The following is a 13,350-nucleotide window of genomic DNA, read 5'->3' on the forward strand; positions in this document are numbered from 1 at the left end:
ATCATGCCGCGCACAATCAATTTATCCTCACTCTTTTGGAATTTGTCCTCAACAGGAACTTTTTTATTTTTTCCTCACGCTTTTACCACCAGCTCAGGGGCACTGCCATGGGCAGCCCAGTGGCACCCACCTATGCCAACTTGCTCCTGGGCTGGTGGGAGGAAGCGATTGTTTTTGGGGAGGATAACTCTCGCTTCCACCACCATATCATCTACTGGGGCCGCTACATTGATGACGTGGCGGTCATCTGGAGCGGCCCCAAAGTGGAGTTCGAGAATTTTGTGCAGTCCCTTAATACCAACCCAGTGGGTCTCAAATTTACTTTTGAGATCCACAAGGATTCCCTAGTCTTTTTGGATGTACTGCTGGAACGTAGCAGCAATGGCAACATTAGTACCAAAATCCATAGGAAACCTACAGCTGGCAATAGCCTACTCATGTGGTCCAGTCACCATCCTTTTTCCCTTAGGAATGGGATTCCCAAGGGACAGTATCTAAGACTCAAAAGGAACTGCTCCTCGGAACAAGTTTTCCATCATGAGGCCAAGGAGTTACGCAGTAGATTTCAACACAGAGGATACCCTAACAGGGTTCTCAAAAAGGCATATATAGAAACAAAACATGTGGACAGATCTACACTCTTATTCTCCAAACCGAAGGCTGGGGATAGGGACCTTCCAACTCGAATTATTGGCACATTTGACGCAGCGGCCAAGGAAATACGCCAAATTTTGACCAATCACTGGCCTATTCTTAAGACAGACCCAGTAGTAGGTTCTTTAGTGGAAGAGACACCCAGGATCACATATAGGAGGGGAAAAAACCTGGGGGATTTTTTGGTACACAGTTTGTACACTCCCCCAAGAGGTCCAGGTACTTGGCTCGACCGCAAAGTATCTGGATCATTCAAATGTGGATCATGTAAAGCGTGCAAATACATGCGTGTTTCCAAAGAATTCCTTAGTCCTAGCACTAATAAGATGTACAAGTGCTATGACTATGCGAACTGCAAAACAAGTAAAGTCATCTACTTGGCTACATGTCCCTGTCCCTTATGCTATGTTGGCAAAACCATGAGGGAAGTAAGGCGTAGGATACTCGAACACATGAGTGACATCAGACATAAGAGGGAAAAACCGTTGTCGCTTCATATGCTTAGGCATCATGCGGACACCCCCTTTAATTTGGATTTCCAAGTCATTGAAGTTCTCAAACCCGACATTAGGGGCGGTGACCTGGATAAAAGACTACTACAAGCCGAAACACGCTGGATATACCGGCTAAAGACCACCACCCCCTATGGTCTTAATGACCAATTATCCTTTTGCCCTTTCATTTGATGTAATTATGGGTACATATTTTATATTACAATTTTCCCATCTTGTATAATACATCTTCTGACCGATGTAAGTGTCTTCACTCACCTGCAATTTATTTATTTATTTATTTAGTTATTTATTCATTTATTTATGATTATATATACATCATTTAGTTTACCTCATGCTTACCATTCTTAGATTGTATTTACGCTATTTCACTAGTATCTCAACATTGGCCCAGTCTATATACATCTACATTTTTCTAAATGTTTATTATCCTTAGTTATGAGTTAATATTTCAGTCCCCTATACGTCCCCTACGTTTATTTTTCCAGCGTCTATATAGGGCGCATGCGCGGGGTGGATCGCATCATATCCAAGCCTCGCTTTGGGGTTTATCTATCCACTCATGCGCCGTTTGAAGCGCATTGCGTTCCATTGACTCCGGACCTGCGCAGATACATATCTCTTGTCACTTCCGCTTCCGGTCCCGCGGCTTTTTAATCAGACTCGCGGCGTCCAATGTGGCCGCCGCACACTGAGTCCACACATGGGACACCGGGGATTGGGTGAGTGCACTGTGGCTGTATTGCCTTGCTTATGTGACCTCCACTTTTGGTAACTACATACCCCTTATATTATATTATTCTATTGCAGGAGTTATCGCCTCCTCTGGAGCCTCCACATTAGGGAGGTGATTCCAGGTTCTTTCATTGCCTCATTCACCTTGTATCCTTACTGCCTGATACTCTAAACATCCTACATTAGGGTAGGCAATATATATATTATACTATATTTGCTTGTATTATGGGGGCTCTAGTGATGTGGCAATAATAACACCTATTGGTCATATGGTGTTTTATTTTATGTTTTTGGTTTTATACTTTATACTTCATACATTTGATAGTTTTGTTAAAATATGGAACTCTGACAGGTGGTTTTGTCATCTTATTTTTACAGTACTTACCTTGGACAAGGGACATATTCTTCATCTACTCATAATACAATTAAGGATCCACATTTTTTCCATTGTGGCCAGTGTGGGATGATTTATCTACTTCTTATACATTTATCTATCATTACTCAGTATCAATGTGCGGTTACTATATTTTTGTATCACGTTTGCTTCACTTGTTTGTTTATCACTTTGATTATTATTTGTGATATGTTGACTGCTCCCCTGAGCCCTGATGAACCCCTAACTATAAGTGAGGGTGAAACGCGTAGGTCATTAGGAGTAAGAATATACACATATTAAGTCATTACATTGTTCATTTTTCATGTTTATGTGACTTATATTATCCCTACTCCCTGTCCACACTTATTGTAGTGAGGGCAAGGGGTTAGACTAGGTAGGGTCGGCTAGGTCAGGTTTTTCACCTGTACCCCAAACCCCCTCCCTTGGTCTGTTGCTCATTATTCAGTGCTATATCTGATACCTTTCTGAGCACTGTATTGTGAGGCATGGTTTTTTCTATTATCTTTATTAATAAAATTATGCATTTTTTAGCTTGATGCGTTCTTTGTGGCCTCATTGGTAGATTTCAGTAGCGTTATTATTTTGGTAAATTGTCTCCAAGGGCATATACATCATTGGTTGAAGGACCATACATTTCCTTTTTTCTGATTTTTGTACAATACATGAAATCAGAGATTATCTGGGAAATATTCTAATCTGTCCAGGTTCGGGGTTCGGCTTCTAATGTGTTCTAACTCTCCCCAGTGACAAATAGCAATAGGTCACATGTCCTTTTCAATTGAATATCTATGAAAAGCTTAGAAAATAAATTCATCAATAGAAACAAAGATAAAGTAATTCAGGTTTATTGAAACAGGAAAATAAACCCAATGTATCCAGGAGGACAACAGGATGGAAATAAATACAATAAAATAATTATTAAACTATAATAATTTAACATATAAAAATATAATAACATAATAATTTAACATAAATAAATATAATAAATATATGTTATAATAATACATTATAAAAGAAATAACTTTTCATAAATATGAAAAATATTCTTCTATAGTATATAGCTCAGAAGGTTCACTGAAAGATGATGTTCACTCTTTTGATCTGGAGGTCATGACAGGTGACTATGTAGACTCTTGTCTAGAGATTCTCTTCTGTGTAGACGGATCTACTGATGTTCTCCACCATTAACTGCTTCCTGTAGACTTGTGTATTTCTTTAGACGTTTCTCTATAGTTACTTCCCATGAGCCCAACACCCGACATCTTCCACCAGTAACTGGATGAGACCGAGTAACACAGCGTCCTGGAGACATTGTGCAGAGGCCTAAAGAATAATAATAATATGAATGGTGTTAGTAAGTAACATTGTGGACCCAACATTACATAATATTACTGAGTTTCTGTCATCTCCTCTATCTGCCACTCTGTATTCCTTACATGTCTTCTATGTATAAAAGATCATTGTATAATGGGATTCCCTCCAGTCATCAGTAGACCCTCATCTATATGTCCAGGATCATGTATCTGCTCCAAGGACATAACTGCAGGGGGCGCGGAGGGTGAAGTTGCACCTTAGCCCAGAAGCTTGAGGGGCCATAACATTTCTTCTATATGAGGAGACCAGGACCATAAATTAAGCATTGTAGCTTGGGGCCCTGTTACAAATTTTAAGCCTCTGTTCACCACTATGGAGAAGAGGATGATATTGGTTCAGGTTACATCTGTAAGTCAGTATAGGACACTTACCTCTTCCACAAAGTGCTGGAGATGGTGCAGCCATGGCTTCAGCTCCTCAGATGGGGTTTTACTGTGTCCTGATAATTCTCTCTGAATGTGAGAAATACAAGAAATAAGATATGGGTCAGTATATCCAGTACCGGCACCAAAACATCACCGCGTGGACCATGTAAACAATGAAGATGAGGATCATATGAACTTACACAGATCAGAAGATCATCTCTGATTCTGAGGAACATCATGTATGACTGTGATACAGGGTCCGGCACAGCAGACGTGGAAAGATTTGCCAGAACTTCTGTAGTTACTGTAACTCGCTCCAAGGTCAGAATCAGACGGTCACTGGGCTGTAGAAGGGGAGAAGATAGAAAGACAAAATAGTTTGGTGAGATTGAGGATTATTATAAGAAACTGTTGAGCAGGAGAAGAGATCACCAGACATGTACTTACCTTTAGGTCACATACAGACGGCTTGTGCCTCATCATTCTTCTGTAGCATTTGATGGCACTGGTGGACATGTTCTTCTCCTGAGGAGGTTAAACAGGATTTATTGGATCTTTACATCATGTAATGTCTATAATACACTGAGTATAAATGACTTCATTTACAATATGTTCTATGTTTGCTGCTGATGTCTATTATACAGAATGAGCCGAAAGTCAGGAAACACATAGATGCTTCATCTCATCATGTACTAGAACTATTGGTGTATCTAATATATTGGTTACTCCACCATTCTACAATCTACTAATCCACCATATAATACATCATGAAAAAGATGTATTATAGATTTTGTTTGCCTTTTGACCCAACCCCCATAGCTGTGAATCAGAATCCCCTCAGTATAACCCAATCCTCCTTCTTACATGTTCATTCTGCAGTTGTCTGATCCCCGTGATGTCAGTGGAAGATACTGATTTATATCTGGACATCGGGCAGCGTCTCCGGTGTGGATGTCCGGTCACTGCCACAAGTAGAATACTGAAGACCACCAGTCTGATGTCCATGGCTGGAGGATTGGGGCCAATCTGGTGACTTTCTTCTCTTCCTATCAACCTGTGTAGAAGATATTAATACATATAATATGATTATTGTCTATAAATCCACCATGTAAATGTCCCCAGCTCTGATATTCTGTATATACACCCAGTAGAAGGTTCTCACCTGCCCGGTTGTCTTGTGTCTCTCTGATGATCTTCTCAGCTCTGTCCCAAGTCTTCCCATGTTTCTCCTTTTATATTTCAGACTCCAGAGGAGAAATTCCTCCATATTCAGGATGTGGAGATATCTTCTCTCTACGATTAGAATACAAGTGACATTAGACAAGTGACGGCAGCCGTGGGAACTCCTTACAGCTTTCAGTTTCCTTCCTATACAGGTGAGAAGGAGACTCCAGGTAAATGGGAGGAGTCTCCTCCACTACTACAGGTGACAGGAGGAATCTCCGCTGTATACAGAGAGATAACATGTACTAATATAGAGATAGATACTGAGGGACTGGAGGGACTTCATTACATATATTAGTTCTCCCTGTATTAGCGGAGTGTTGAGGAGTCTTCTCCCATTTACTAGGAGTCATAATACAGAGAAAATACAACAGATCTTCCTATAGGGTAGTATGCCAGACTTGAGGTTTAGCAGAATACAGGTGTAAACTCCATCTGGGAAACTTCTCATCTTGTGTTGTTGTGTGAAAGAAACAAACACTTTGTAGTATCCTTGTATTAGGCAGCGGTGATGCCTCCCCTGGAGTTTGGTATCGGGGCAGCCTGACTGAACAGTAGTGCAGAAGTTGGTAGATAAAACACAAAGACTTTTCAACAAAAAAAAACACTTCTCTGGATCAGATGATTTGGGAATAAAATTCCAATATTTTTTTATGACACCAAACACATAAACCTAGGGGTGTCATTGTGTTCACATATACAGAATGATTTTCTTCTTTTGATTTCTTCTGATCTGTCGTGTAGTGTATTACAGATGTCTTCTATAACTGTGATCTCAAACTAGGAGATCATTTCCATGGACTACGGCAGCATGTCCGGAGACACTATGTGTAACATAGCCTTGGTAACATTATGGCGGTGATTGTTCATATGGCTCCGTAGTTGTTCTTTTGTTCGGTCCATGTATCAAATTTACAGCTGCATTCAATTATGTAGATAACATATGAGGAGGTACAATCTATTCTCGAATACTTTGAAAAGGATTGACCTGTAGTCTAACTGAAAAATGTGTAGATATGTATATTAGGGATCGACCGATTATATATTTGGCAGATATTATTGGCCGATATTCATGATTTTGGACGTTATCGGTATCAGCAATTACCTGGAAAAGGGAGAGATAGTTGAATGGGCAGCAGCCATCACAAGACCAAAGGACCCCACTATGCTGCCATTAATCTACTTTCCTTCGGACGACTGGGATGCAGATCCTTTTGGGCTGAGACCAATGAAAATCCCAGATGCCCCTCTTGAGGAGGAGACCTACATGCCCGAGGTGCCTGCTATGGCTCCCAAGTACCTCAAGAGATCCAGCTCTTCATCTTCTATCACAGAAATTCCTACTCCCCCTGAGGAGGTGTGGCCTGATCCAGAGGCCCCAACCTATGTGCCCCGGCCTACTCAAAATGTTAAAGAGGTTTGGCCGGACCAGCAGGCACCTACAATTTCCCCAGTGGCGCAAGCTGCTGCACTGAGCGTAGTGGTCACTGTCAGTCCGACCATTGCTCAGTCAAGGTTATCTCACGTGGCGTTGAACACGCATGTTCACCCCACGGAAGGGGTCCAGTCTTGCGCTCCGAGATTCATATCACAACCTAGGAAGCATGCAGATAGGCCAGACTTGGAGAGAAAGTTTCCAGAAGAGAAGAAGGCTGTTCAAATTGTGTACAATAGGACACCAAAATTGGTCATGAGACTAACTGTTTATTGTGCAGAAGCAACGGTTTAAGACATGTGCCTGACAAGACTCTGTCAAGAAAAGTTCTCTTCCTTGTAACGCAACCAATTTAGTCAGTTTTGCGCCCGGCTTCGACCGAGAGATTCCTTGCTTTAGGAGATTCTATTAAGAAATGTGCCCGGCGACGGCCGTTATTCCAACCAGAGACTCTATAATGTATTGGGACTACTGAGCCATATGTGAACTTTATTGTATATGTGGTAAAAGTAATATATTTTGTGCACCATTTTGCACTCCAGAATACCAGGTGGACCTAACCTGATCATCTCAGTTATCTTGCTGGTAGTACTTAACCCTTGTGTCTCTAGGCAATAAAAGTTATGCTTGATAAAATGTAATAAAGTGTAAATGGTTTACTGTACACAAGTACAGAATTGTATAAAGGTGTTCTAGTGATACCACATAGGTGCTGTCCCAGCTCCCCTGGGAGAGACGAGAAAAACCACCTTCACACTAACACCTAACACAACAAGATATCTAGACTGACTTAAATAGTGTACTCACATAAATTCAGTACACATAAACCTAAATAGAGTACACACATAAATTCAGTACACAAGTATAAAATTGCAAAAGTCATGTACATCAGTCATAAACTTCAGTCGTATGCACATCAGGGACTGTAACATTCTTATACATGTGGACACCCCTGTTATTCACTAAAATGTCATATAACTAATGTCATTTCTTCTTGTCCTTGCGTGTCCAGGGTACTTTACTGGCCAGAAGGTATTCCTGTAGCTAACCAAATGCACGTACAAAAGTAAGGTAACAGAATGTCAAATGTTATCTAAAGTAAAGTGTTCTAGGGGTAAGTGTGTTGTGCCGATAGACCCTAGTAGCCAAGGCATTGGGCAGAAAGCCTATGGGCAACCCAATCTGCAACTATTGTCTAACAGCAAAAAAAAAAAAACAGTGTCTAACAAAAAATAAATAAATAAACAGCGGTATAATGTCATGTCTAACAGAAAAAATAAACAGTGATATAATGCCAAAGAGTATGTATACGCATTGTCGTCACCATGCATACCAAGTCTAATGGTCTATGGTCTGATCATAATACTCAAATGTCAGTCATAGTCAGATATATCATAGTACTACTCAAATGTTGCAGTACTCATAAAGTATTATGTCATAGTCATAATAAAATGTCAGCTATAATCCAGTATCATAAAATGTCTTATTCAGTCAGAAAGGTATAGTCTGCTATTTCTGTTATATGCATAGTCACTAATTTTGCATAGTCCATAGTCATACCTACTAAAAAGAAGAAAAAAAAGAGGTATTGTCATAAGAATAAGTCATGTTGTTATAGTCATGTGTGATCACATGATATACCCAGAGTTCCATGGGCACAAGCAACCAGCTATCAATGGGCTTTAGTCCAGCCCCCCTGATATATAAGGGGATGTAGTCTACACATTCTCTCTCTTATCTCCTGGACCTAAAAGCAAGCACAAGTCCTGTACAAGTTAAGTCCAGCATATCTAGGCCAGAGCCTATAAACCTGCAGCCACATCAAATCTGTGAGTACAATTCAAGTCTCTACTGTCCCTACAAAGTGATAACAGTAGCACAGTGGCCTGCATCATTATTATTGCAACTACAAGTCCAAGCAAGCGTGAGAGGTTCCCTGTGTCCCCGTCACCTCTGTGGAAGTTGGCTATTTGTAAAGACTGTTTATTTGCCTTCTTCATAAGTAAAGTTCCATATATATATATATATATAAATACCGTATTTATCGGCGTATAACACGCACTTTTTAGGCTAAAATTTTTAGCCTAAAGTCTATGTGCGTGTTATACGCCGATACACCCCCAGGAAAGGCAGGGGGAGAGAGGCCGTCGCTGCCCGCTTCTCTCCCCCTGCCTTTACTGGGGTCTAGAGCGCTGCTGCCGGCCCTTCTCTCCCCCTGGCTATCGGCGCCGCTGCCCGTTCTGTCCCCATGACTATCGGTGCCGGCGCCCCATTGCCAGGGGGAGAGAAGGGCCGGCAGCAGGGCTCTAGACCCCAGGAAAGGCAGGGGGAGAGAAGCGGGCAGCGACGGCCTCTCTCCCCCTGCCTTTCCTGGGGGTGTATCGGGGTATACACGCGCACACACGCACCCTCATTTTACCATGGATATTTGGGTAAAAAACTTTTTTTACCCAAATATCCTTGGTAAAATGAGGGTGTGTGTTATAGGCCGGTGCGTGGTATACCCCGATAAATACGGTATATATATAGTAGTAATATGCAGCACACCGAAAAGTGCTTTATTCCATGTGGTACAAAAGCGACGTTTCGCCGGCCTCACGCCAGAATTCTCAAGAATGCTGGCGTGAGAATGCTGGCGTGAGGCCGGCAAAACGTCACTTTTGTACCACATGGAATAAAGCACTTTGGATTACATTTCGGTGTGCTGCATATTACTACTATTATTACCAAGGAACCAGAGGACCGTGGCTCCAGCATGCGTGCACCCTGCCTACAGACCTTCACCTTTCTTGATGTGCTGCATATTTTTGGATTATATATATATATATATATATATGTGGAGAGGAACTGTGTGGAAAGCCTTGTGGGGTGTAGGTTACTTGGGGTGTTGCTGTTCTAGATACTGAAAGGGCGCTGTTAACCCTTGTCACTCGTGACGCCAGGGTGTGGGTTAAAACTCCGTAGTGATGCTGGGCCTATCGCCACCCTTCCCAAGAGCGATAGGTGAGTGTGAAATAAATAGATTGCCCATAGCAGTGCTGAACTTAAAACTTGCGGAATCTTTACTGAAGATTTTCTGTATTTGCAATAACGGTAACATTTCAGATAACAGAGTCTATTGAAACAGCGCAGCAGTGATTGACAGATGATTAGGACCGGAAAGTTCGCTTTAGCTTTAGAGAATTGTATTTGCATAGATCCGCCGGATTTAGGGGTTTGATTAGGTCCGGAGATCTTGCTGAGGTAACAGGGAATTGTATGAACTATCCGTCTCTAGCGCAGGCTTAGGCCGCAAGGCTTAGGCCTAGTAATTTGTCTTGTAAGCTGCGGAGGTCCTACCTCATCCAGAGTCAGCAACCCAAGAGAGTGATCAAGATGGCGCAGCTCCCTTATATGGGCAGGGGCTGGCTGGTTTGAATTGGTCCAATCAGCTGTCACTCACCATTACATTGCATTGTGGGTGATCACATGTCATGAGAACCACCAAAGGTCCTTCAGCAAACCATAGAGTTCTGAACTAAGTCAGCGACGCAAACAAGGTAGGAATCTTTAATAGAAATATTTACATATTTATTTACATAAATATTAACTAACTAAGGGGTGATGAGGGGCTAGTTAAGGTAGAGGACCCCCACTGTTCCTAGGGACTCTGTCTTTGGGGACCTCACCACAAGGTAACGTATGAAATACGGTACCGAGACACCATATATATATATATATATATATATATATATATATATATATGTATATAAAGTTCCAATTGCATCAAAACCCTGCTTTGGACTCTCATTCATCACATGCCGTTTTGGTCTGGTTGTCAGCAGTACCTTACACTAAACAACCACATCCTGGCATCACGAACACAAAGGGTTAACAACATCTTGCCCCAGGGGTTAATACCATCCGACCCCACCATTCACTGCAACACCCGTGGCCCTGCCGCTAACCACGGTGGCACACCACAGTATTACATAAGTTTGTAATAAACAGTACATAGCCGACATCATATTTATAGTAAGGGGCTTAACAGAGCACATCACATGATATTTGAATTGCAATACATGGGAATTGGAAGTTAAACTATACTGTCATCATTTTACTACCAATTTTTCTATGTACAAATTTTTCTACCTGAAAATTTTAGAAAAGCACTGGGGGTTTTTACTTTGTGACCCCATTCTTAGTAATAGCATTTCTAGGAAAACCCCTTGGTCTATCTGTTTGGTGTCATAATAAATTACTAGAATTCTATTCCCAAATCATCTGGTCAGGAAAAGTGGTTGTGTAAAGAAGTCTTTTTTGGTCTGCCCCATTACTGACCTCCAGGGAAGGCGTCACCAGTGCCATATACAAGGATACTACAAGGTGTTTGTGTCTTTCACAACAACACAAGATGAGAAGTTTCCCAGAATGAGTTTACACCTGTATTCTGCTAAACCTCAAGTCCGGCATACTACCCTATAGGAAGATCTGTTGTATATTCTCTGTATTACGACTCCAAACTCTAAATGGGAGAAGACTCCTCCTAACACTCCTTCCCCTAATATGGGGAGAACTAATATATGTAAAAAGACCCTTCCAGTCCCTCAGTATCTATCTCTATATTATGACATGTTATCTCTCTGTATACAGCGGAGATTCCTCCTGTCACCTGTAGTAGTGGAGGAGACTCCTCCCATTTACCTGGAGTCTCCTTCTCACCTGTATAGGAAGGAAACTGAAAGCTGTAAGGAGTTCCCACGGCTGCCGTCACTTGTCTAATGTCACTTGTATTCTAATCGTAGAGAGAAGATATCTCCACATCCTGAATATGGAGGAATTTCTCCTCTGGAGTCTGAAATATAAAAGGAGAAACATGGGAAGACTTGGGACAGAGCTGAGAAGATCATCAGAGAGACACAAGACAACCGGACAGGTGAGAACCTTCTACTGGGTGTATATACAGAATATCAGAGCTGGGGACATTTACATGGTGGATTTATAGACAATAATCATATTATATGTATTAATATCTTCTACACAGGTTGATAGGAAGAGAAGAAAGTCACCAGATTGGCCCCAATCCTCCAGCCATGGACATCAGACTGGTGGTGTTCAGTATTCTACTTGTGGCAGTGACCGGACATCCACACCGGAGACGCTGCCCAATGTCCAGATATAAATCAGTATCTTCCACTGACATCACGGGGATCAGACAACTGCAGAATGAACATGTAAGGAGGAGGATTGGGTTATACTGAGGGGATTCTGATTCACAGCTATGGGGGTTGGGTCAAAAGGCAAACAAAATCTATAATAGATCTTTTTCATGATGTATTATATGGTGGATTTGTAGATTGTAGAATGGTGGAGGAACCAATATATTAGATACACCAATAGTTCTAGTACATGATGAGATGAAGCATCTATGTGTTTCCTGACTTTCGGCTCATTCTGTATAATAGACATCAGCAGCAAACATAGAACATATTGTAAATGAAGTCATTTATACTCAGTGTATTATAGACATTACATGATGTAAAGATCCAATAAATCCTGTTTAACCTCCTCAGGAGAAGAACATGTCCACCAGTGCCATCAAATGCTACAGAAGAATGATGAGACACAAGCCGTCTGTATGTGACCTAAAGGTAAGTACATGTCTGGTGATCTCTTCTCCTGCTCAACAGTTTCTTATAATAATCCTCAATCTCACCAAACTATTTTGTCTTTCTATCTTCTCCCCTTCTACAGCCCAGTGACCGTCTGATTCTGACCTTGGAGCGAGTTACAGTAACTACAGAAGTTCTGGCAAATCTTTCCACGTCTGCTGTGCCGGACCCTGTATCACAGTCATACATGATGTTCCTCAGAATCAGAGATGATCTTCTGATCTGTGTAAGTTCATATGATCCTCATCTTCATTGTTTACATGGTCCGTGCTGTGATGTTTTGGTGCCGGTACTGGATATACTGACCCATATCTTATTTCTTGTATTTCTCACATTCAGAGAGAATTATCAGGACACAGTAAAACCCCATCTGAGGGGCTGAAGCCATGGCTGCACCATCTCCAGCACTTTGTGGAAGAGGTAAGTGTCCTATACTGACCTACAGATGTAACCTGAACCAATATCATCCTCTTCTCCATAGAGGTGAACAGAGGCTTAAAATTTGTAACAGGGCCCCAAGCTACAATGCTTAATTTATGGTCCTGGTCTCCTCATATAGAAGAAATGTTATGGCCCCTCAAGCTTCTGGGCTAAGGTGCAACTTCACCCTCCGCACCCCCTGCAGTTATGTCCTTGGAGCAGATACATGATCCTGGACATATAGATGAGGGTCTACTGATGACTGGAGGGAATCCCATTATACAATGATCTTTTATACATAGAAGACATGTAAGGAATACAGAGTGGCAGATAGAGGAGATGACAGAAACTCAGTAATATTATGTAATGTTGGGTCCACAATGTTACTTACTAACACTTTTCATATTATTATTATTCTTTAGGCCTCTGCACAATGTCTCCAGGACGCTGTGTTACTCGGTCTTATCCAGTTACTGGTGGAAGATGTCGGGTGTTGGGCTCATGGGAAGTAACTACAGAGAAACGTCTAAAGAAATACACAAGTCTACAGGAAGCAGTTAATGGTGGAGAACATCAGTAGATC

The 13,350-nt window shown here is 41.6% G+C and overlaps 2 protein-coding genes across 2 annotated transcripts; one reads left to right on the forward strand and one right to left on the reverse strand.

The window, feature by feature from the left end:
* Window positions 1-3,358: 3,358 nt before the first annotated feature.
* LOC130290895 (interferon lambda-3-like) lies at window positions 3,359-5,400 on the reverse strand. The gene is made up of 6 exons (XM_056539090.1): window positions 5,200-5,400; window positions 4,902-5,091; window positions 4,485-4,562; window positions 4,238-4,381; window positions 4,044-4,124; window positions 3,359-3,621 (listed from the first exon to the last, which is right to left on the reverse strand). Exons 2-6 carry the CDS (start codon window positions 5,040-5,042, stop codon window positions 3,532-3,534), a joined length of 534 nt encoding a protein of 177 aa, XP_056395065.1. The 5' UTR covers window positions 5,043-5,091; window positions 5,200-5,400; the 3' UTR covers window positions 3,359-3,531.
* Window positions 5,401-6,426: 1,026 nt separating this feature from the next.
* Window positions 6,427-13,346, forward strand: LOC130291948 (uncharacterized). The gene is made up of 6 exons (XM_056541378.1): window positions 6,427-6,776; window positions 11,720-11,909; window positions 12,249-12,326; window positions 12,430-12,573; window positions 12,687-12,767; window positions 13,190-13,346. The coding sequence occupies exons 1-6, from the start codon at window positions 6,427-6,429 to the stop codon at window positions 13,277-13,279; spliced, it is 933 nt and encodes a 310-aa protein (XP_056397353.1). The 3' UTR covers window positions 13,280-13,346.
* The last annotated feature ends 4 nt before the right edge of the window (window positions 13,347-13,350 follow it).

Source organism: Hyla sarda, chromosome 9 (genome assembly GCF_029499605.1).
Source record: "Hyla sarda isolate aHylSar1 chromosome 9, aHylSar1.hap1, whole genome shotgun sequence".
In the NCBI taxonomy this organism is placed as follows: Eukaryota; Metazoa; Chordata; class Amphibia; order Anura; family Hylidae; genus Hyla; species Hyla sarda.

What these genes read in the sequence shown, in the direction of transcription:
- LOC130291948 (XM_056541378.1), top strand. Translation starts at nt 6,427, where the DNA reads ATGCTGCCATTAATCTACTTTCCTTCGGACGACTGGGATGCAGATCCT. An exon ending in GACAACTGCAGAATGAACAT is followed by an intron (nt 11,910 to 12,248) that starts GTAAGGAGGAGG and finishes TAACCTCCTCAG; the next exon opens with GAGAAGAACATGTCCACCAG. An exon ending in TCCAGCACTTTGTGGAAGAG is followed by an intron (nt 12,768 to 13,189) that starts GTAAGTGTCCTA and finishes ATTATTCTTTAG; the next exon opens with GCCTCTGCACAATGTCTCCA.
- LOC130290895 (XM_056539090.1), bottom strand. Translation starts at nt 5,042, where the DNA reads ATGGACATCAGACTGGTGGTCTTCAGTATTCTACTTGTGGCAGTGACC. An exon ending in GACAACTGCAGAATGAACAT is followed by an intron (nt 4,563 to 4,901) that starts GTAAGAAGGAGG and finishes TAACCTCCTCAG; the next exon opens with GAGAAGAACATGTCCACCAG. An exon ending in CGTCTGTATGTGACCTAAAG is followed by an intron (nt 4,382 to 4,484) that starts GTAAGTACATGT and finishes CCCCTTCTACAG; the next exon opens with CCCAGTGACCGTCTGATTCT.